Source organism: Oryza glaberrima, chromosome 5, assembly GCF_000147395.1.
Source record: "Oryza glaberrima chromosome 5, OglaRS2, whole genome shotgun sequence".
In the NCBI taxonomy this organism is placed as follows: domain Eukaryota; kingdom Viridiplantae; phylum Streptophyta; class Magnoliopsida; order Poales; family Poaceae; genus Oryza; species Oryza glaberrima.
This window is the reverse complement of record NC_068330.1, coordinates 6018900-6044349: the sequence shown is the minus strand read 5'-3', so window position 1 is coordinate 6044349 and position 25450 is coordinate 6018900. Positions and strand designations below refer to the sequence as shown.

General features: G+C 39.7%; 1 protein-coding gene across 1 annotated transcript; it reads left to right on the top strand.

Moving 5' to 3' along the window:
- The first annotated feature begins 504 nt into the window (after window positions 1–504).
- LOC127772999 (obtusifoliol 14-alpha demethylase-like) lies at window positions 505–6500 on the top strand. Its single transcript, XM_052299006.1, has 3 exons — window positions 505–570; window positions 4297–4800; window positions 5296–6500. The coding sequence occupies exons 2-3, from the start codon at window positions 4450–4452 to the stop codon at window positions 6313–6315; spliced, it is 1371 nt and encodes a 456-aa protein (XP_052154966.1). The 5' UTR covers window positions 505–570; window positions 4297–4449; the 3' UTR covers window positions 6316–6500.
- The last annotated feature ends 18950 nt before the right edge of the window (window positions 6501–25450 follow it).

Sequence of the window (25450 nt, the reverse complement as noted above, 5' to 3'; positions counted from 1 at the left end):
GGTGCATCGGAAAAGTGGGTGGGTGCATTGTGAATTTTCAATGTTTCAGTCTATGCATCTGGATGTTTTAATAGTTCGAGAAAATTGTTGCAGTGGCTTTAGCTGGTTTGGTTGGGCCATGGATGAGCATGTAAATGGGAGTATATACACTTGTTAACAAATATATAAATGTTAATTCAAACACATGCTAAAATAATCACATTTATTCCAGATGATCACACGTACGTTGATGCAAACACGAGAGCATAACAAACAACACATGGTTCAGGTCATAACGCGTTCGATCAGTCATATCCAGATCAACGGATCTATATATATCAGGCAATATTATTAAATGACATGGCATGCAATATTGCTTTCGTGAAATCGACAGACAATTTGGCCCTTCTGGCATGTTGTTAGCAACCAATCAGAAAAGGGCAATGTTTTTCATATGTTTGACACATGTTCAGTGAAAGTTCAACTATAAATACCCCTGCTATATCTAATATTGCATCCACGCATCAACCATCTTCACGAGCTAAAAACCTCACTACCAAAACAAGCATCTTGGTTTCTGCTAAAACAAAGGTCCCTCTCTCGCTCTCTGACACACACATGCACATTCCTTCTTTTTTTTTTGTCTCTCACATATACACTTTTTTTCACTCTCTAGAATGAATTTTCTTTGCGTGTATATAACAGTCCAAGTGATATCATGTTTTCATCAATAAATAGCGGTATAGTATTGCCGTATGAGATTGTTTAGTAAAGAGAAAATGCTAATTAGATTATAGCAATATGTTTGGATCTGTATACCACGTACTCCCTCCTTCCCTAAATATTTGACGTCGTTGACTTTTTTAAACATGTTTGATCGTTCGTTTTATTCAAAAACTTTTGTGAAATATGTAAAACTATATGTGTACATTAAAGTATATTTAACAATGAATCGAATGATAGGAAAAGAATTAATAATTACTTAAATTTTTTGAATAAGACGAACGGTCAAACATATTTAAAAAAGTCAACGGCGTCAAACATTTTGGGATAGAGGGAGTATAACGTATTGATATTGCTCAGAAAACGTACTACTCATAAAGGTGGAGATCATGTATGTTGAAAGGCTTTAACTAATTAGCAGTTCCTTTTTCATTGTAATTCATTTGTCGCATGAAAGATTATTCAAAGTTATAGTCCCAAATGCATTTTTAATTTAGAGGAAGGATAATAGTGAGTTATAAGCTAACCATATAAGCTTACATGGAGAAAAATATAACTAAAAATAAAAATAAAGGACGTTGGCTCTCAAGCAAGAACTAATTCTACACATGCTCCAAGATAAACACGTTAAATGTATAAGTGTGAGAGAAGAAGAAAAAGTAAATAACTTTATAGCTAATCTATTATATTTTTGGCTCTAATATAGGTTTATAACTAGCAGTGAGCTTATATTATTAACGGAATGGCTATTTGTCACTAGGAAGGAAGCCTACACAGATGCGCCGGCATCTTATTTATTGTTTTATGAAATAGTGATAAAAAAAAGTCACATCTCACCATTTCTACATCGTGAGATAGATTATAGAGTACAATATACTTAAATGATAAGAATGTCTCTCACAATTAAAAAAACACTTTGTCCCAATTACATATAAATTCTCCTATTCTCGTAACAACTCATTATAACTATTTTAAAAGCTGACTATACCTATTAATAGATGAAACTACATATGTGCAAATAAAATAAGCCTAATACATCATTAATACACTACTTAGCTAAGTGTTGATGTTTCATTTATTTTCAAATACATATTTAAATATTCTAAAAATACTATTTCGTACCAATTAATCGGATAACCTTCAAGTTAAACGTGAATGCCTCACTAACGGTGAAGTAGGACATAGCCGTCGATGCTTCCTTTCTCTATTACCTTGAAACATGGGTACCTCATTGATGTAGCTGTGTCCTCTCAAGATCAGCTTGAAGCATAATTTTAATGCCTAATTTGCTATAACACCCTCATAGAGTATTGCATTGATACACTAGAGTTGCCTCAACTCAACCATTTGTATGCCCTTGTTATACTTACGACAGCGTAGCAAACTCTATTGTCAATGCTCGATACCCTTTAGGGAAGAACAAAGAGAAGATGAAGGTGCTCAAATAGCTTTTTAAGCTTTGAGTAGATTTGTGGATAGAGTGGACACGATTTATTTATGGACTTAATCATTACTACTCATATACTCAATTGTTTCATAATATAGCTAGAGTATTCTTTTTAAAAAAAGAATGGGCGAGGTTCATCATTTGATGGTAACTTAAAAAAATTATAGCTAAAGATACATACCACCACAATAATCTCCAGAGCATCATATTATTGTTTATATTTTTACAAATACCTATAGTTTAACACTTGGTTTGTTTTTATCACCTATTGTTGATAATGACATGATACACCTTTACTAATTTAAAGAATATATTTGTTATTTCAAACTTATTTACGATAACTAATTCTTGGGAGTATACTTATAGTCACATCATTTGATGGTAACTTTTATATATATATATATATATATATATATATATATATATATATATATATATATATATATATATATATATATATATATATATATATATATATAGCTAAAGATACATACCACCACGATAATCTCCAGAGCATCGTATTATTGTTTATATTTTTACAAATACCTATACTTTAACACACTTGGTTTGTTTTTTACCACCTATTGTTGATAATGACATGATACACCTTTACTAATTTAAAGAGTATATTTATTATTTCAAACTTATTTACAATAACTATTTCATGGGAGTATACTTATAGTCACATCGGTTAGGTGTATGACATACATCATCAATAATGTCTGACATGTTAGAATTCCTAGAAAATATATCATGATTAATTCATTGCGCATGTTACCTGATTGTTCATTTGCTGTCGAAACTATTTGGCAAACAAAAAAAACATGTATACATGACAATAAATCATATGATGGATTAAGGGGTTATTTTATAGCAAGATCATTGGCAAGAAATATTTTTAATATTTTTTCACATCTATGTACCATGTATGTTGCTCACTTCTCAAATACCAATCAAATAGTTCTGAAAAATTCAAAAAAATACTTTGAGAACTTAATCTCAAAGAAATTAAAATTAAATTAGATCTACTTGAAAAACACAACTACGTTGTTTTCATTTTTTTTCGCATATGCAGATTGAAATTAGCATCATATATTTATCAAGTGATATTTAACACCTAAATATGATATGAAAGTATTATTATATGTTGGTCCCATGTGTCATGATATATTTAGGGCTATAATATAAATTTTATAAGACATAAGTTGCTCATTTAATTAAGGAATACAAATTAGATATATAATTTGAAAATAATTTTAAAGATGAACGTTCGAGATGGTTGATTTGATATTTGATAATTATATTATATATCTAGTTTATATTTGTTTATATTTGTGGAGTAATATATTTTTCTTTATATGGTGAAAAGTTCTATTTTTAACCCGACAGTACTACGTACGTACGATTTTTTATTAGCTTTATCCTTTTTTTACGTACGTGTACGTATGCTTTTTTCTTGCTGCGAATAGTACACTACAGAAGCTTTATTTCTTTTTTCAATCTTATGCGTACATACTTATGGTTGTATGTACTTAAGTTTTTTTTAACAATTAGAATATATATATATAGATATAATCTAGTGGTCTAAAATAACGGGTCCACCAATTTAAATAAAAATTGACGATGAGATTATACAATACCATGTGGCAGCCTAGTAGCATTTGTAGGAGCGCCACATGCTGACACAGGAGCGTTTGTATAGGAAGTTTAAAAGACTTTTAGTATATAATAGATAGATAGATTATAACCATGAGTATTAATGAGGGGCCTAAAAATATCTTTAATTTATTTTTACTGCAATTTTTAAATGTATTTGTTTTACTTAATCTTATCTTACTTCGTATAATTTTATATCTTAGTTTAGTAAATCTTTATTGATTGTAAATTTAGCTTATGTCTTGGTTAAAACAATTCATTATTTAACCTTTTAGCTAAAGAAAGATATTGTGTTTAAATTAGTGAAAGACGGAAGCGATGAGAATTGTTAGATTTTCGTCTCAGGGGCGAGAAAAATGACTAAAACTTAAATTAAATATCTCTCTATCGGTTTTCATACACATATTCTGATATATCATATCATTGTGTATTTCTATCTTTTGTTGTAATAGAACTAACACACTCTTTCATCGCCCCTTTGCTGTCAGCAGATTTCATTATATTTCAACAATGGATTTAACAACAGGAACCATATGGTTGTTCCTGGCTCAACTATTTATCATTGCAACAATTTTGAGTAAGATTGCAACAAGAGAAAGAACAAGAACAACTAGCACAAAATTCTCTAGACCACCGCCTCCACCATGGCCCGTGGAGCTCCTCTTGTAGGGGTTTTACCATCGCTTCTCGCCAAAGGCCCGGTGGCATTCATCCGCCACCATTATGAGAAGATGGGAAGCGTTTTCACTGTTAGCTTGCTCCAACAGAAGGTGACTTTCTTGGTTGGGTCAGAGGCTGCAAGCCATTTTTACAAAGGGTTAGATTCAGAGATCAGCCAGGATGAGGTCTCGCAATTCACCATACCAACCTTTGGTCCTGGGGTCGCTTTTGATGTGGATTATGCCACTCGGCACGAGCAGTTCCGGTTCTTTGGTGATATCATGAAGCCGGCGAAGCTGAGGACTTACGTTGATCTCATGGTTGCTGAAGTGGAGGTAAGCAAACGAGTTTTTGGCATGCACATTTAGTGTTGACATGTTGCTTTAGTGAATAAAAGCAAATTCACTACGGTAATAAATTAAAATTATATCCATATTAAATTTTACCGTCCTTAAAAGTTAGCGGTATATGCATCAAATTTTACCATAATAGTTTAAGTACCTTGAGATACATGGAGTTACTAAATTTTATAATACAAAATGTGGTAAATTTCGATGCAATCTCAAGGGTTGATCGTAGAGTTAGGGTATATTTGGTAGAGCTCCAATTCCTAAATTTAGCTTCAGGAGTTGAGTTTGGAGTGAAGTTGTGAAGTTGCCTAACCCAGCTCCATCTCTCTACTTTATTTTGTGAGTACCTCTATTCCCATTTTAAGTGGAGCTGAAACTGTTTAGCTGAGCTCCAGCTCTAGAAGAGGTGGAGCTGGAGCTGTGCCAAACAGGCCCAAGATATTAATTAACGTCGTATGTGTCTATATACGCATTGTGCAGGGTTACTTTGCAAGATGGGGACAGTCCGGCACGGTGAACATGAAGCAAGAGTTCGAACAACTCGTCACCCTCATCGCCAGCCGCTGCCTGCTCGGGGAGGAGGTCAGGGACAAGATGTTCGACGAGGTCTCGACGCTCCTCCGCGAGCTCAACGACGGCATGCGCCTCGTCACCATCCTGTTCCCGCGCCTCCCCATCCCGGCGCACCGCCGGCGAGACAGGGCGCGCGCCAGGCTCGGCGAGATATTCTCCGACATCGTGAGGTCCCGCAGGGGCAGCTCCGTCGGCGGCGGCGGCGGAGCCCCGCACGACGACATGCTGCAGTGCCTCATCGACGCCAGGTACAAGGACGGCCGCGCCACGACGGAGACGGAGGTCGCCGGGATGCTCGTCGCGGCGCTCTTCGCCGGGCAGCACACGAGCTCCAGCACCAGCACCTGGACCGGCGCGCGCCTCCTCACCAACCCCGACCACCTCCGCGCCGCCGTGGAGGAGCAGGCGCGGCTACTCCGTCGGCACGGCGGCGACCGCGTCGACCACGCCGCCCTGGCGGCGATGGACACCCTGCAGCGCTGCGTCAAGGAGACCCTGCGGCTCCACCCGCCGGCCCTGATGCTGCTGCGCCACGCGCGGCGGAGCTTCGTCGTGCGCAGCGAGGACTCCGGCGGCGGCGAGTGCGAGTACGAGGTGCCCGAGGGCCACACGGTGGCGAGCCCGCTGCTGCTCCACAACGCGCTGCCGCGGGTGTACCGGGACCCCGGCGAGTTCGACCCGGGCAGGTTCGGCGCCGGGAGGGAGGAGGGTGCAGGCGGGCTGGCGTACACGGCGTTCGGCGGCGGGCGGCACGCGTGCGTGGGCGAGGCGTTCGCGTACATGCAGATCAAGGTGATATGGAGCCACCTGCTGCGCAACTTCGAGCTGCAGCTGGTGTCGCCGTTCCCGGAGACGGACTGGACCGTCGTCATGCCGGGGCCCAAGGGGAAGGTCATGGTCACTTACAACAGGAGGAAACTTACCTAGTTATTATCAGTTAAAACTGGAGGTATAAAACATCTCATTATGTATTCTCAACTAGTACATAACTCATCTCTATCTCTATCTTTTCTTTACTATTATAAAAATTAAAAATGTGTTTTTACCGGTGCTTTGATACGTTATATGTGTATGAGTCAGTTTTTAATTAAGTTTGTTCGCTTTTGGAAATACATATCCGTATTATTTGAGTCAGTTTTTAAATCCGTTTGCTTTTAAAAATACATAAGAAGTCGTATAAGAAATCTATTTAAAAAAACTCACATGTTAACTTGAGATGATCGGACTCTTAATTGCAGCTCATGATTTTCTAAAATACTCCTTATATTTGGGACGGATGGAGTATATCCAAGCAAATTCTCACTGTGACTAAACTATATAACCATAATAAGATTTAAATAGACTTCATCAACGCACGGGCAATTTTTATAGTAATAAGATAAAAAAAGGAAATTGCTAACTAGTTGCCTGCTGATTTATTTTTGTTTGTCGGCCGTTTTTTTGGCCCGTTGAATTTTGTTCAAGATTTGTGCACCCTTCGCGCAACCCAAATACCAAATTATGTTTCATGCATCCCGCCCCACGCCGTGTGTCACGCGGTCGAGCATTGCTTCAAGCAAGGAGAAAGGAGAGGCAGAAGCAGCGTCATCGGCGACGACGCCGTAGCTCTAGCGCAGCTCCACCATGAAGTCTGCCCCCCGGTCGATGGCTCTGCATTGCAAGCTTCGGATCGCGATTCCGCGAGGGAGCTGAGTTCCCCCGATGGGCAACGGCATGATGGGGATGGCTTCTCTTAAGCAGGGGCGGAGCCACTTGCTTGTTTTACTCTGGTTTGAATCAAATTTAGCTTGATACGGGTGTCTAAATTTCAACTGACAGAGTATATATATGATGAAAATAGATAAACTATAGCTAAAAATTTTTTTGAACCGGTTTGCTTGGCACCCCCCTAGCTCTATGTAGTTCCACTCCTGCTCTCAAGTCTGTACACGAGGACACGAGGTAGCCATGGCTGTTCCAGCGGTTGACAGCGAAGCCCCCATGGAGCAGTTCATGGATGCAGCCATGGTTCTCTCTCCGGCGAGTGATGCGGCCAAGAGTTCGTTGAATCCAGCCGCTGGTATTCTGAATCCTGGATTAGCAATTAGCTATGATGGCAATCGGGCGTCAATCTGTTCGTGGAGGTATAATTTGTCATCTGTTGTCGAAATCCCCCGTTTGTTCATTTATCAGTAGAATGGTTGTCCCCTGTTTGTCCAAGTAGAATGGTTCAGAACAACAGTACAAGGTCCCTTTCATTGATTGATGTTTCTTATTATGAGGACATGCTTAATGTTTGTCACCAGATCTGTTTCATCAGATATGTTTGGGAAATGCATACGTGAAGTTCAGATTAGTTTTTTTTCTTACTGACATTCTGTAACTCTGTTTCTGTATGCGGAAACCTTTTGTTCTGTTGGTGTATGAGGATTTGTTAGTCTGAACTCTGAAGATCCGGTTTACCACATGATTCTGATTTTTTAAATGCGATTAGAGCTCTAATCCGGTAACTAGGTTGACTGATCTTGAGATTGCCATGAGCTGCTGAAGTCCATTCAGATACAGGACGCCGCAGTGCGATGAGCACTGATGCTTTACCTAAGAGCTTATGATGCTTTGTGCGAACAATTTTTTTAGAGAGAGCCAACAAGGCATACATTTATATTTCCTATATTCACAAAAAATAATATGTTTTTTTTTTGGCATCTGCTCAAGTTTTATTTTCATCACCTTTATTACTTGTCTTCCTCTTACATGGCGGATGGCGCCTTCTCCTTTGCTGTTTTATCGTATGTCAAGTGCTTGTTGGGACTTGGGAGTTGGGACACCGGGTGCATGTATGATCTGTCTCCCCACAATGTGAGCATTTGTAAGTTTCTTTTATCTTTTGCTTTGTCAACAACAGTTTTCACCCTCGGCCTGCCTTTGACTTCTGCCATTTCTGGATCCATCAGTTGTATTGAGTTAGATGGACCTGCCCCTTGGGATGCATGAGCTATTCTTGGGGCAACCACGTCTGTTGGAACGTTTTTATTGAGTTGTGTCGATGCACTGCCCAATTCTTGCAATTTTTTTGTCAGTTGTTTGAACTTCTCAAAATAAGTGGTTTTGTCATTTGTATTTTGTTTTTGACAGTTTTTAAAATTTTTGTTAGAGGTGGGACCGTCCAACAGTGTGTCTTACTTTTTCTTTGAGCAGGGGAGAGAGAAACTATACTCATTTCATCACATATTTTTAGATGTCTCAAAATAAGTGGTTTTGTCATATTTGTATTTTGTTTTTGTTAGTTTTTAAAATTTTATTTTAGGTGGGACCGTTCAGCAGTGTATCTTATTTGTCTTTGTCTTTGTCAGGTTTTATAAATTTGTAACATATTAATCAAGCGGGAAAATACCGTGAAATCAATGGATTTGTCTGTTTTTGTCAGTTTTTACAATTTTTCTAGTACAAATTAATGAAGCTGATGCGCTGTCTTCATGATAGCAACTATGAAATCATATTATTTAGGTCATAGCCTAATTCCTGCACCACTGAAAATTATTTAGGTCATGGCCAGTGCAACCAAAAGGCAAGTACAAGTGTGCAGTTGTCATCTACTAATGTTACTTGGTTTTGTCAGCTACTCCCTCCGTTTTATATTATAAGACTTTCTAGCATTGCCCATATTCATATAGATGTAATGAATATAGACACATATATATACCTAGATTCATTAACATCTATATGAATGTGGGCAATGCTAGAAAGTCTTATAATATGAAATGGAGGAAGTACTTTATAATTCTTAAAGATTTTCTGGTGTAATATAAAGAAAGTTAACCTTTGTGAAACAGATGATTGAAGCTACAACTAACAAGGGCTTTCAAAATGCAGGGATTCAAAATTGGCAATATCGGTGGATGAAACTTTTTTATCAAGGTAATTCTGATCTATAGTAGTGTAGTACCACAACTAGATAAACTCACCCACTATTTTTCTAAATTTTATCTTTTGGATGTGTGATGTGAAGAAGGTTTGATGTTAGGGGGGTTGGATGTTTCAGAAAAAACACATTTTGAATATGCTAGCACATTAGCGATATTTTTTATTTTTAGATGGATGGAAGGATTTAGTACAATTTTTATCAATCCTTATGTAGATATATCTTTAATTTCAAGCTTCAAATGATGGTGATGCAGAGGTTGACCATGAGGTGGTGATAAGCATAACATTGACCATCGATTAGGTAAACAAAACGTATGGTTAATCTCAACTTGATTTCAAAAGGATGAATATATACAGTGCACATGAGATTGCATCACCAGTTGTCCCTTAACTTTACATCGGGTTTGTAAGACATCCCTAATCCCCAATATCATAAATCTTCACCCCTAAACTATACAAAACCATGTAATTTAGATCCCCTAGCAATATGAATCTCTGGTTTCGCTGACGTGGCATCCTAGTGAGAAAAAGGACCCACATGTAAGTGAGAAAACTCTACGCCGATCTGGTGGGCGGCGCTGCGCTCCTGGTTGTCACCGCCACCTCATGGATCTCCGCCGCCATCTCCCGGACGCTGCTTCACTGCCCCAAGCTTCTCCAGGCTGCCTCCGAGTGAGGAGATCCTGCCGCCGGCCGGTTCAAGCCCAAGCCGCCTGCCCAGCGCCGTCTTCTCCAGGCCGCATCCGCCTAGATCCCGGGGCATCCCCATCCGCCTCTGCTACCACCAGGGGGACGAGGCTCTCCTCACCACCCGACGACCTCAAGGCCCGACGCCCCGTCCACTGCTGGCCGCCCTCACAATGCAGGCCACCTCCAGCACCTCTCTAACTGTCGTCGACGTCTGCCGGCGCCATCATCCGCTCTCCACCTGGGCCGCTGCCGCTAGGGGCCTCAACTCAATCGGCATGGCGCCCGCCGCCGGCCACCTCTAGCTCCTCTCCGACTATCATCGACATCCGCCAGTGCCATCCTCCGCTCTCCATCCGAGCCGCCGCCACCACCGGGCTTGTTCGCTGCGCTCCTTCCCAGGCCACCAGTGCCCTCTTCCCAACACCGCCACCGCTGGCGTCCGCTGTCGACGCCGCTGCTGACGTCAATCCAAATTGAGATCCGGGTCAACGTCGCCGTGAACCTGGGAGGGAGTGGCAGCCGGCCGCGCTGGCGGGAGAGGGGAAAGTGGAGGCCAGCAAGCCTGGTATTGACGGCTATTAAGTACAAAATTCTCGCCATCAATACCTGCATAAGACCATAAAAGTATAAGACATCCAACATAGTGGTAGGATGTATTTCTAACAATTTCCACGAGTGTTGGTGTATATTTGTATGCAGGATGCAACCCACCAAAGTTGAGATGAAATATACATGAAGGATGAGAATATAACTTCCATACCCAAGCCAATGGAGTTTTGAGCCCATAAACCCAATAAGATGCAATCATTTGAGCCAAACTTCCAAAGAACATACAATGAGGCCCACATATCAGACTCCAGGAGGAAGGGCTGGGCCAGCAAAGCCGGCCAGGGTTCCGAACCCCCAGCTGGCCCAATCCAGCCCAACTTCGGCATGACGGTTGTAATCCTCATCCTATGACGGTTGTGGCCGTTAATACCGGTGAAAACCATCATCAGAAGGGACACTTGGCAAGAGAAGGATGAAGATGCTCTTTGGATTCTATGGAGAATATTCCTTAGTATCTCCACTCTCTCAAGTCACCTCCACACTATAAATACCCCTCTCCTCCCTCGTTCTCACACACACCAAAACATGAGCTGAATTACAAGAGGCTCTATTGTGCTTTATTGTATACTAGATTAGAGAGAGAGTAGAGTAGAAGAAGTCGGAGGAATTCCAAAGTTGTCAATAATCCTCTTCTTATTTCTTTTACTCTGATAATTACTCTGCTTTAATCAAATATCATTCTTAGTAATTAAGATTTATTATGTGAGAGTTACCTCTCAGTTAGTTCCTAATCAACATACGGGATCATTGTTCACTATAGTTCATTAAAATATAGTGATTGCTTTAGTGAGTTATAAACAAACACTAAAGTAGTTATTAACTGTGTAGACGTGGTGTCTGGGTAGTTAATTTGTGGTGTTTGCTTCGTATCCCACAGTAGGTTTGAGGTGGGTGTAGAGGTGGTGACAGCCCTCAAGTACACTAAAGTGCTCCCTGACTGGTTACATTTTAGAGCCATATCTGGGAGCAGCGGGCTGGTTGGCCAGCGCCTGAAGTACCGCGTTAGGATTAAATAGAGCTTTCTGTAGACACTGTCTCTCGCTAGTAAATTTTCTCTACCCTTAGCCTATCTTAGCTTCGTGTCCTTAGCTGAACCTGGAGAAGAGCTGACACACATGTTCCCTGTGAAATCGATACCTTGGAATACTATGTTCCCTACGGAAATCGATACCTTGGAATACTCCCAGGTGAAGTGCTACATCGGTATCTTCTGTGCGCTTGCGGATTTTATCTGTGATATTAAGAAATACCAATAAGCATTTCTATTTATTTATGTGACGTTAAGTATCAAGTTAAGGGGCGTGGTGGGTACCCATCCCCCTGCTAGGACAGCTAAAATCAAAGAAATTTGTGTAGTTACCAGCAAGCAACAAGTTTTTAAGATACTTATGACTTATAGAACTCATCCTCTGTTTATTTCTGCTGGCTATTATGCTGTTCCATATGAAATTCACTAGCTCATGAACAAGCCACTGTGACATCTGTGTGACCTCAACTGCTTTCTTATAGATACAGTCTTTATTCTTAATTTTGTTATGAAATTCACTAGCTTATGAACAAGCCATTGTGACATCTGTGTGACATCAAATGCTTCTCATAGATACGGTCTTTGTTCTCAATTTTGTTAGAGAAGCTAATGATGGGCATTGTGTAATTTCCCTGTCCATTTTTTGCTGATTGTAATGTTTTAACATATGTGCCTTTCTTTCCTTATAAAATTATAGTATGTCTTTTGGCTATTTGATGTTAAATTTTCCTATTTCGGTAGTGTAGAATGGGCTTTTGGGTGGTAGCTGTAGGGCTACCGTTGGAATTTTGATTAGAAAAATGAGCTCCGTCTAGATTATACGGCATTAGCGCATGATGGCCATCTGAAGATGGTTCACATGAGTATCAGTATATCAAAGGATTTAGTATTGCGTAGAGAAATAATTATATAATATTTCAAATTGTACAGAATAATATACAAATACGTAGAGAATACATAATTTCATATTCATGTGCCTCATGGATTGAGACCAAGTTATTTGTCAAGAATTTTAAAAACATTGTCACGGTTATGGATACCAAATACCAAATAGTAGTTGACTAAATCTCGGCAGGACCCACCATATACCATGTCCTATACGGAAACAACCTGCGGATATAGGAGGAGTTCCGGATAAGGAAAGACAATCAGAGTTCTACATAGAAACGACAAGAACTACTCGGATTGTATCCATATTGGTTTCCCTAGTTCTACTTGGACAAGGGGACACCTATGGTTATAAATACAAGCCAACATAGACGCCACAAAGCCACAAGCCAATACAAGCCAACATACGCCAAGACAAGACGTCGGATATCGACTTCGGAGATAGGCACAGCTAGTCCCCTATGGTGTCTCCGGATACTGATGGGAGAGACATTGCGCTATCTTTGATCTCGCCGGGCACGAACTCGAGGAGGAAGATTACCCTATTGTCGACTACGAGTCAGACCTTCAGACCGCCATATCGGCGACAGTTAGATAGGCTACCCCAAATATTGTACTAGTGTGATTATGGTGAATAAGAGCAATACCGGCTTCGGCCAACAGGATGTAGGGTTATTAACTAACAATTCAGGGGCCCGAACCTGTATAAAAATCCCTGTTTCTATCTCTTTTACCTCAGTATCACATATATCCTAGCACCAACGATCCCCATACTATGCGAATACCAGAACCGCGACATCAAACGTCGACAGTGGCGCGCCAGGTAGGGGACTTTGGTGCTTCAGGATTTCGACGAGATGGGTTTAAGAGATGGATTCTCCGACAACAAGCTACTCGACGACTTCAGCTGTGGGGAGATCCAACCCGACCGAAATATGTCTCCCGACGAGATCGGAACCATCGTCGCTAAAAATTCAATCTGTCGAGATCGTCCAAGTCTCAAGACCTTCGTTGCCGTGTAAATTCTACTCTCAAGACAGACAACCATGGTGCAGCACGCCGACCATCCCGACGATCTATGGCAGAGGAACTAGATGTCAGGGTCAACCGATTCCGGTTGTCATCAGGACACATACCAAGCTGTATTTTTTGGTCTTATTCCTACTCGGACCAGAAACAGAGCTCTGATCGGCAATTGTTGACGGCAAAACTACACGTGTCAGAGCTGGATCAAAGGGAGTTTTTTCACGTGTACAGGAGTAGCTGTACAGGACGACTGTATGGATTGGCTCAAAATCTACTACATGTACATACCGGCAACAAAAGGTAATTAGTAGATTAATTTTTTAAATTGGTCTACTAATTCCGTAGATATATCCGGCATATATCTACAAAGGTATGCAATATTTTATATGCAATTTATCGTACCTATTCAGATCATACAGCATTGTCAGATCTATAATTTATTATGTTTACCTAGAGCATGTTTTTTATACAACATCTGTTGCGCGGGTGTCCCCGATGTTAAATCGACTGCAATCTAACGCTGGGGCTCGCTCTGTTTTCTTCTGTATAAATCATGATTGTTTACAGTTTACATAATACCCTGATATTTAATCTGCTCGTTATATCCTGATAATACTAGAAGAACCATGCAGTTTTCTGAGTACATATTCGATATTATCTGCTATATATCTTGTCTTCTAGAAAATATTTTTCAGGAACAATTGTGCATTCGAGTAGGTTGTGGTCAAGTACACCGCATTATCGAGAACGATCTCGACAAATGCAGAGTCGTCGCGCCCAACCTACCAACGAAGACCGACGACCTATCTCATAGCACCGGCCACGGCTGGACTACTCGAGAAAAGGTTGTTAACGGATAATTCCTCGCGAACACCGTCGGCTTGATCACCCGACATGATCGCGAACGGACATCCGGATATGCTACAAGTTGGGTGTGTGAGTCATGCTGGCCACATGAGATGCACATATAAACCAACTCTAGCACCTCCATTGGTGTTCGAGAGATAACTCTACTCGCTCGCTGGTTCTCCAACCAGCACGTAGAAATCTCTCGCACCGCAACCTCCATTGGTGTTCGAGAGATCATTCTACACGTTCGCTGGTCCTCGAACCAGTACGTAGCACTCTCTCACACCGCAAGCTTCCATTGGTGTTCGAGAGATGATTCTACTCGCTCACTGGTTCTCCAACCAGCACGTAGCAATCTCTCGCACCGCAACTTCCATTGGTGTTCGAGAGATCATTCTACACGTTCGCTGGTCCTCGAACCAGTACGTAGCACTCTCTCGCACCGCAAGCTTCCATTGGTGTTCGAGAGATGATTCTACTCGCTCACTGGTTCTCCAACCAGCACGTAGCAATCTCTCGCACCGCAACCTCCATTGGTGTTCGAGAGATAACTCTACTCGCTCGCTGGTTCTCCAACCAGCACGTAGCAATCTCTCACACTGCAACCTCCATTGGTGTTCGAGAGATCATTCTACACGTTCGCTGGTCCTCAAACCAGTACGTAGCAATCTCTCGCACCGCAACTTCCATTGGTGTCCGAGAGATAACTCTACTCGCTTGCTAGTTCTCCAACTAGTAAAATGTAGCCATCTCTCGCACCTTAACTTCAGATGGTCGAGGTACGACTACAGCAATAACGCAGCGGTCCTCGCACCATGACTTCAGATGATCGAGTTATGACTACTATCTGGTCCTCGACCAACAGTGTAGCGATTCTCCCGCTTTTTCCACTTCAAGTGGTCGAATTGAGGCTATAACTGGTTTTCGACCAGAGGTGTAGCATTCCTCCCATTACCTCTACTCCAAAAAAGTTGACATCAGGTACACAATATCGTCAAGTGTTTTACCCATAGATCCCTTACCACGATGACACCTAGCGTTGAAACATATCCTACTGTCCCTTTACGCCGTCTTGACAAGGCCTCCGAGGAACCTAAGGGAACTTCGGCTGGGGACGCCCAGAGCCGATAAGGCCTTGTCGGATCCTTCAGAGACGAAAGACCATGTAAGATCTGGTCGTGTAAGAGTTCTCGCCGTGCGTATTAACCAAGCCGTGTAATCGGAAATGGACTTTCCAACTTCACGGCTGGGGGCTAGGATCAGTGCTTGTTCAACCGAGGCAGGTCAAAGGTCCAAGAGCCTTATCCTCCAAGAACGATTCTCCGACGACAAGGCTGGGGGCTAGGGAGAATGTATAACTAAAAAAACTGACTGATCGAAGTTGGTAAAAGAGTAGACGCTCGTATACAAAACATTGGTCTGTAAATTTAATTTATTTTCATTTTCCATACATTCTACAACATGTTACCCTTTGAGCGTTCGCTCGGGGGCTATTTCTATCTAATATTCTTTTCTGAGTATTGATTTCAGGAAAATTCTATTCGACATTATCGAAGACTCCATGTCTCTATGGTTCTACACCAAGATCACTAAAGCGAGTACGATAAATGTTGACAAGGCTCCGTCGCAGACTCTACGCCTACTCGATTACTCGAGAACGGTTGGTAGATCTCGACAAGGAATACGGAATGAAGAAATGGTGTACCCGCCGAGATAAAATTTCTTGACTTCAATCCAAATTCTCGATTACAGCAAGACGGGAGACTTAGTCGTACGCTCTGCACTTTCTCGGTTGACATCAGAGATTGACTCAGACAAACCCTTTAGGTGCCCGCACGAGGCTGATAAAGGAAGTCTAACGTTATCTCTAAACTCACCGAGAACGGTCACGAGAGCTCGATAACAGTTACTCCAAGATCTGCGCGCGGTGGAGAATATGAATTCGTTCATTTGCATCGAAGTCGGGGGCTACTGTCAGGGTTATGGATACCACATACCTAATAGTAGTTGACTAAATCTCGGCAGGACCCACCACATACCATGTCCTATACAGAAACAACCTACGGATATAGGAGGAGTTCTGGATAAGGAAAGACAACCAGAGTTCTACATGGAAACGACAAGAACTACTCGGATTGTATCTATATTGGTTTCTCTAGTTCTACTTGGACAAGGGGACACCTATGGGTATAAATACAAGCCAACATAGACGCCACAAAGCCACAAGCCAATACAAGCCAACATACGCCAAGATAAGACGCCGGATATCGACTTCGAAGATAGGCACGGCTAGTCCCCTATGGTGTCTCCGGATACTGATGGGAGAGACATTGCGCTATCTCTGATCTCGCCGGGCACGAACTCGAGGAGGAAGACTACCCTGTTGTCGACTACGAGTCAGACCTTCAGACCGCCATGTCGATGATAGTTAGATAGGCTACCCCAAATATTGTACTAGTGTGATTATGGTGAATAAGAGCAATATCGGCTTCGGCCAACAGGATGTAGTGTTATTACCTGATAATTCAGCGGCCCGAACCTGTATAAAAATCTATGTTTCCATCTCTTTTACCTCAGTCTCGCATATATCATAGCACCAACGATCCCCATACTATGCAAATACCAGAATCGCGACATCAAACGTCGACAAACATATATAGTTCATACTCCAAATATATATGATGCGTGTAGGGCTGTCAAAAAAGCTCATAGATTGCAAGCTGCTCGAGCTTGATTCATTACATGCTTGATTCGAGCTCGACTCGAATACTAGACAAGCCAAGCTCTAACCTAGGCTGAGGCTCGCAAGCCTAGCGAGCTCGAGCTCGAATAGCTCGGCAAGGCTTGATTAGAATAAGATGTATTGCATATAGAATATATACTTGATAGGTCAATGTATAATTGTTATCGTGCTTGACCTGCTCAAGTCTCAACACCTTATAAATGCTTCTCAATAAAGCTATTATATGGCTGCTAGTAATAGTACTACTACTTAGCTAGTTTTTGTTAATTCCAGCGTTTTAAAGCCATGAATTCATGAGAGAAGCTACAGAGGCTTCATTCAATAAAAGAAGCACCAATTAATTTTAATTATTGACAGTTTACATTGATATCTCTTATACAAGAGCAAATTTTTTAGAGTTCCACCAAGTGAAGTTGTCAATAAGCAGTACTGCATGTAGAGGGCCCTCACTCTTTGCGTTGTACATGTGGAAGCGGGGCATAAGAGTGGTAGGACAACCGTTGTAGAGCAGGTTCTCTATGAAATTTGGATTTCTATTCTATCCAACCTACAAGAGAAAATCCCTGGTATATCCTTAAAATTTTAGCTAATCCCTTCTATACCTCTTAATTTTTAGCTAATCCCTTATATACCCCTGAATTTTGCTTACTTCCTAGTATACCCCTAAAATTTGATTTTGATCATTTTCATGCCCCTCTCGTCAGTTGACCGTTACTTGACCATCTAATTTCTATAAAAATATCCATTTTACCCATTGGATGAACATAAAAAATTATGAATTACATTATTGAGAATGTAAAAGTTTGTCACATGAGACTATTATATATTATTTATGACAAAAAAATTTAGACAATGAAATAAAAATTTGTATTTATTTTATTTTTTAAAAAGTCATAAAAAATGAGGAGCATCCATACAAAGATATGACTATCAATGCTCATGATATTGTTTTTATGAATGTTCCCGATCAAAAATATCCATTATCCTATTAAAATTTGTAATAAATTTTTTAATTTATTACATTTTTTATTTTCAAAATTTATGTCAAAATTTTCTGCTATAATTATTTAGTCTCATTTGTTTCATAAAATGCACACACTGTGCACTCAAACAAAAATTTGAATCTTTTTCAAGCTTATATTTAAACCTAAATTAATCATCAAGGGTATAACAGACATTTGCAACGAAACGCAACAGTGAAAAAAAGGAAAATGTAATGGCAGGGACATGGAAGTGATCAAATTAAAATTTCAAGGGTAAAGAAGGGGTCGGGTAAATTTCGGGGGTATAAAAGGGATTGAGTTAGTTTTTATGGGTACACATATAATTTACTCAAACTGGTTATGTTGGTCTGAACGTTTGGGTTGCGGTAATACAGGATTCCATTAAGAATTTTCCACAGCTTCGTTGCCCCAATTCCCCTTTCAATTGTATTTCGCCGCGAGACATGCACCTAGTTGAATATTTCTTCTCTTTCCCCGGGCGGCGGACCGGCAGTGCTTGTTCGCCTACAAATTGATCCCTGTATAACCTAACACGTGGGTATGGAGCCCATCCTACTCGGATATTCCGAGTCCATGAGAAAAGTAGTATTTAGTTGGAAATATTTCAATTCAGTCAGGTCACTACATCTATCTATCTCCTAAGCCGCCACATGACATCTCTACAAACGCTCCTAGACTGTCAAGTGGTGCTCTAATAAATTAGAGAAATTCTAAAAAAAATAATACTAAAAGTTTATAAAACTTTCTACAAATGCTCCTAAGCCACCACATGACATCTCTACAAACGCTCCTAGACTGTCAAGTAACAAATAAATTAGAGAAATTCTAAGAAAAAATAAAGCAAAATATCTAGCTATTAATTTTCATTTAATCTAGTGGACACCATAGTTCCAATTTTCCCTATTTTTAACCGTTAGATCTAAAAATACCAAATAGATTTAATTTATCATTAGAACATCTACGTCGATTGCTCCCATATATGTACGCATGCACGTACATACTTTGTACGTATCCCCCTTCCCCATAAAAAATTCTAAATAAATAAATAATATGCACTATATAATTGTATGTTCTATAGTAAAATTTTACTTGCATTTTCAAAAACAAATGAACAACTCCAGTTTATAAATTAGACAAATTCTAAGAAAAAACAAAACATCTAACCATTAATTTTCATTTAATCTGGTAGACCCATATTTTTTCGTTACATCTAAAAATACCAAATAGATTTAATTTATGTTTAGAAAGCCGCATCATGTTGATCGGCCCCATACGTGTTTCAGTGTGTGTGCATGCACGTACATACTTTGTACGTGCCCCCTTTCCCTTCTTTTCTTTTTCCTTTTTCTTTTTCACTCTCATGAGATAAAAAATCAAATTAATAATTTCAGCCAACAGTTGTGCACTCTACAATATACATGTAATCGAAACTTACAAAAGATCTAAATAAATGAATAATATGCATTGTATAAATGTATATTGTATAGCAAGATTAGACTTGCATTTTCAAAAATAAAATAACTCCAGTTGTGAGTAAAATTTCCCAAAATTACTCACTCCCTACTATAAAAAAATATTCACTCCCTACTATCAAAAAATATTGATATATCCAAATAATATTACTAAATTTATTATGAATGTATTTTCATGTATTGTGATGTTTGTTTATTTATATATTATTATAAGTTAAGAATCAAATATATTCTTTTCACATCATGTCGATGTCTTTTATCTCCTGCTTAGGCTTCGTTCGATTTAGCTCATTAGGTGTGCTAATCCATGACATGCAAAATAATACAGGTATTAGCATAGGATTAACTGTGTATTAAATATTAAAAATAATGAATCTATTTGATTTATTTAAAAACTTTTATATAAAAAGTATTTGTAGAACACATACCGTGTAATGCACCGTATAGTATAGTAGTTTGAGAAATGTACTCGTTATAAATAGGGAGTAGCTAATGCTATAAGAACTTTACAACGCTGCCTTAAATTTATTACTTAGGCATTATAAAAACTCAATATGTATTATGCAATATACTTGGTCAATCCTAGCCTAAAATATCAATGATATGTCCTCATTGATCCCCCTATATGTAGGTTTTATATACAAGTCACTATTTATTGATCACCAAGTCATATTACTCATGAGGTATCCATGCACAATGCACCTCATGGTTAGTTGATATCTAATGAGCATATATATCATCAGGCACCGAAAATAAAGGGAAATACTAAGTGTGCAATGATCAACAAATGATAGGTAGAGGATGCAACCAATCCACCACAAATGATAGTTGACTACAAGTAGATTGTGGCTATGAGTAATAGCATTTCTATACTCCTACAAACGCTCATTAGATGTCATGTGATGCTCTAATTAGAGAGAATCTAAGAAAAACTATAAAATAAAATAAAAAAATTATTCATCGATTTACACTCAAAATCGGTGATCCATTATTTTCAACCGTTAAATTAGATCTATAACAGTAATCCCTCTATCTAAAAACCATCTAATATCTCCTTATATACATACACAACTCCTATGTATATACATACGCAAGAAATATAAAAAAGAAAAAAAGAAGAGTGTGTATATGGTATGTCCCATATGGTAGTTTTCTCTTTCTTTCCAAGCTAAGGTTTTTCTAAATTGAGCATATATACGTAGTGATCACTCTTAATGAGATGGTAAAAGAAGCCACACCATGCCACCGCCTCAGCCACCCATTGCTTCACTCTCTTCCCGTCAATTTTTTTAAAAGTACTTTTTTAACTAACAATGTAAAAAGCAATCACAAGAGCTCATATAAATGTGTGCAGACGCACACTATGAATACAAATACATATACCCTATTCCTATGATAGGCAAATATTCGTTCAAAAGAAAAAAAAGAAAAAAAACATAAATACATACGAGATACTACTATTCGCTAGGAAAAAAAACATACATATAACTACATTATATCTCTTTTCAGGTCGTTCTAATCCAAATAGTGTTAACAGTTAGCAAAAATAATTTTAAAAAATTCCATCGAATATTAATCCCATGAACATCCATCGAATATTAGATGTATAACACAAGAAAAAAAATCAAAACCTATATTAACTTGTATGTTAGCAAAGGATTACAATTTGAACAAATATTTTTTGCATGGTCCTCACCACTAAAGCTATTAGATTTTTCAAAGTAGAGTCCAATGATGAACCCTACTAATTTTTAAAATTATATATGTACTACTAAAATTTAGCAGTATCGATTAACACCGTAAACAAATTATGTACACTCTATACAATAAATCGACTCAAGACATTAAAAAAAAACTATTTTCATCACCTCCATTTTCTCTCACTCATACCCTAAAAGGGTGCCAAGCATGGATCTCAACAGGCTACATTGTAGTAACTATGGTAGGAGTATTTATTATTGAGCTGAAGTGGTCCATCTAAGAGATCACCATTGACAATAGAGCTCAACTAACCTACTTACCGATACAATCCTTTATAAAATTGTGCTCCAAGAGCTTGTCTTGAGGATCACGACTATATCAATACGGGACCCATGAATCAAGGCATTGGAGAAAAAAGCCTTAGCGGCTACATTTGGCTTCACCGGTTATTAAAGGGGCATTCATATATAAGTTTAATGATCTTATTCTATTAATTAATTGGTAGAAGTGGTATTTTTAATTATTTACATGTAGATTTGGATACCTATGAGACATGAGTACTTGGGTATGAAGTAGAGATGATTTTTTATGGTATTAATTATGTATTGGGTTTATTTGTGCAAAGATGCAATTCTAACTATATATCCATATTTCAAGACATGATAATAAGTAGTGGTGATAGATGAGTACAAAAAGAATTTTTTTTTTTGGGATATGATGGACATTATTATAATTTAGTATGTCAAAAATCTATGGCCTATTTCATACAGTGAATATGGTGAGATAGGGCTTTTTTGTACATTTTATAAACAATAAATAAATTTCCTACGCATCTGCGCGGGCTTTCTTCCTAGTTTCAATAATACTATAACCAAAAAGCGATGTGTTAGAAAATATTACTAACCCTGTGGTGGCCTAGGAAAATTGTATATATGGGTACCCAGAAGCTAAAACTCGCTGTTCATGCACTGTACCAGGCCATCCTACATCGGAGAACATAACTATGTCGTTTCATCTGACTAGTAATCGTGCACGTGCATGTTGTGATCAATATAAATTGAATTGAGCATATTATAAGCACAGAATCTGTTTATCTACATGCATTGTGTAAATATCATCCTTTAATAATTCATTCTTTAATGCATTTTCTAGAAACTATTTTAAAAGCTTACAAGTTAAACTCTAATAACCGAGGAAAAATTTCAACATAAAATTGAGCTAGATAAAATTTCATTAAATACTTTGCTTGTTTATCTGTTTTCTAGATTTTTCTGGGAATTATTTGAGCAAGGAAAGTATTTTTAATAAATGAAACATCATTTCACGAATTATTTTAATTGAGAAAGTTTAAAATAAAACCTCTCCTAAGTTGTTGGGCTGTCCCCTCCCCTTGTGCGGCCGTGCGGCCCAAGCAGGCCCAAGCCAAGCCGCAGCGCCTCCCTCCTCTCAGCCGCCGACATGTGGGGCCCACATGTCGGGCCTTTCTTCAACCTCTGGTCAGCCACAGCCGAAGCCGAGCCGCCGCCGTCCCCCACCAAATCCGCCCCAACCGGCCATCCTCGAGTCCGATTGGTTGAGGGGCTTTTATCCCTTTGTTGTCCTCTATCTTTTCATCCAAGAATCGGAGCTAATTTCTTTGTATTTTATCCGAATCAAACTCGTTTTCGAGTTTATCTCTCCAAACTAACCCTAGGTTTTTCCGGCTCAAATCCTCTCGTTTGGAGTCCGATCTCTCTAATCCAAGCCTATATAAAGCATCCCCTAGTCGTCCTCTTCCGTTTGCCTCATGTCCCGAGCCCCGCCGTTGCCCGTAGAGCCGCCGCCTTGTGAGCCCTAGCGCCGCCGTCGTCGTCGCTACTTCAGCCGCGCCGCGCCGCTGCTGTGGTCGTCGCCGCCACCTTCCGTCGCCACCGTCGGGTTCGTGAGGTGGAGGAGCACCCCGTCCGCCCCTTCGCAGCCACCGAAGACCGCCGAAGCGCCGTCGCCGACGTTGAGCCGAGCCGCCGTCGGACCTCGTCGCCGGCCGTCGTTCGTCATCGTCCGTCGTTGCTCTTGGTGTCGGTGAGTTCGCGTCATCGTCCTCTTCGCAGGGGTGTCCTCGGATAGCCCGGCCGAGCCCTCTATCGCCGGTGGTCGCGTGGAGCCGAGCCTAGGTCGGCGATGATGTCGTGATGACATCATATTTTCCTTTTTATTAGCTTTTCGGTATTAGGTGAAAATCGATTAAACTTAGAAAATTCATAACTAAATCGTCGTAACTCAGATTCAAGTGGTTCAAGTTGCTAAATTCATCTAAAATCAAGATCTATATGTTAAAAATATCCACATGTATTGTTTATGCTTGTTTTTGTACTGTTTTGTTGATTTTGTTCATTTGCTTTAGTTTCCGACGTTCCGGAGGAGAGTGTGTACGTTGAGGAAGGTTCAGAAGCGTTTGGAGAAGCTCAAGGCAAGTCACACAGATCCCAAACAACCCTTTGAGCATGTTGAACCCGTTTAAAGCTAATGTTTCATTTCAACTTAAGCATTATTTTCGAATGTCATCGGGTGGTGAGCCTTTCCCAATTAATTATGGCCGAAGATGACTTTATTTTCCTATGGGTAATAAATTGATTAGCTTGGACCTTATATATTGGATTGGTTCAGCTAAATGATATATATATAATTGCTTAGTCATGCATAGAAACATTAGATCATTAATGGGATGAATCATACTACATTACTACTTATGGTTATATTTAATGGTAGCTCACGATGGTTAATCATGTTATGATAATTAATTGATAATTAAAACCTGATTAAAGGTGGGTTGTGAGCGCATGGTTTTGATGGTCGTGCTCATGACAATTAAGGACCGGTTCGCGAGCTACTATTGTGAAACATTAACCGTGCCAACCACAAGCCAGCATGGGCAACGGCTTTATCTTTTGTATAGCGTGGTTCATTACGGGGTGCCAGACTGAGAAGCGGCGAGAAGTCCGTGGGGATCGCTGGGGAGTCCATGCCTCTGGTTGTAGAGGGGGTGATTATGATCCAGGTATGGTGCACTGTGGTGAGTTGTGTTGTGCGAGGGGTATTGTCACAGTTCCTTTCCGAGGTACCGTGGTGGTATTGAGGCGCATGGTGACATGTTGTGGAGCTGTGTCTTGTGGGTACAGTGGTACATCTCTGGCCAGAGTAAAACTATTCGAATAGCCGTGCCCGCGGTTATGGGCGGGTCTAACAATGTTTTTCGTGATTAGTCTCACACTATTTATTATTGATGATAATACTGTGATAATTAAATTAACTCTTGGCTTGGAATGGTATATTCCTGGTATGGAGGTTTGATTTGTACAACCGGGTTTGGTTGTTCAGATGAGGTTGGGCCTATGCAACACGGGTGTGTTGTATAGTGTTTATTTAATATTGCTTAATTACTTAACTGTTTTATTATTCTCTCAAAGGTTTATTAAATGTTGTTTATGCAAATAAGCTGTACTGTGCTATCCTTTGTTATCATGTGCACTTGCATATTTGCTGTGTGTCTTGTTGAGTATGTCATATGTTCATTCGTGCAATATTCATTCATCAGAGGAGGAGTACTTCAGTGAAAGTGATGATCTGGAGGATTAGGCTTTGTTCGGGTCAAGTTGCTTGTGGAGTGGAGTCGCCATAGCTGTTAGTCTTTTGTTTATTTCCGCTGCGTAGAATTTTATTCTTTTGAGAGGAACTATCCACCTCTGTAATAATTTATTATTTTGCGAATATTAATTAGCTGTTTGATAGTACTCTATTATCAATTTGTTATTGTGTGCCTCAGCTGATTCCTAGATAAGGATTTAACACACATGTAAGCGTTTGGAATTTTGGATAAAAATTCCGGGCGTGACACATATGGTATATGTAAGTTCTGGTAGTTCATAAACTATAAGGATTAATAAAATATTTATCATATAAAGTACTTTTGATACATTGTTGATGTTGAGATTATAGGCATATAATGATTTAATCTATTCCATAAATAAATCATGATATTACAGATGAAAACTAGCATGAACGCATCATTAGATCTACACATGTAAACTACACAGTATAACATGAACAGATCAAATATGCGCAACATATTGAACACGTACCGAGTTGACGAACATACCGGCTGCTTGGTCGA

Coding starts and splice junctions, on each gene's coding strand:
- LOC127772999 (XM_052299006.1), top strand. CDS start 4,450: ATGGCCCGTGGAGCTCCTCTTGTAGGGGTTTTACCATCGCTTCTCGCC. Junction 4,801..5,295: donor TCATGGTTGCTGAAGTGGAG/GTAAGCAAACGA, acceptor CGCATTGTGCAG/GGTTACTTTGCAAGATGGGG.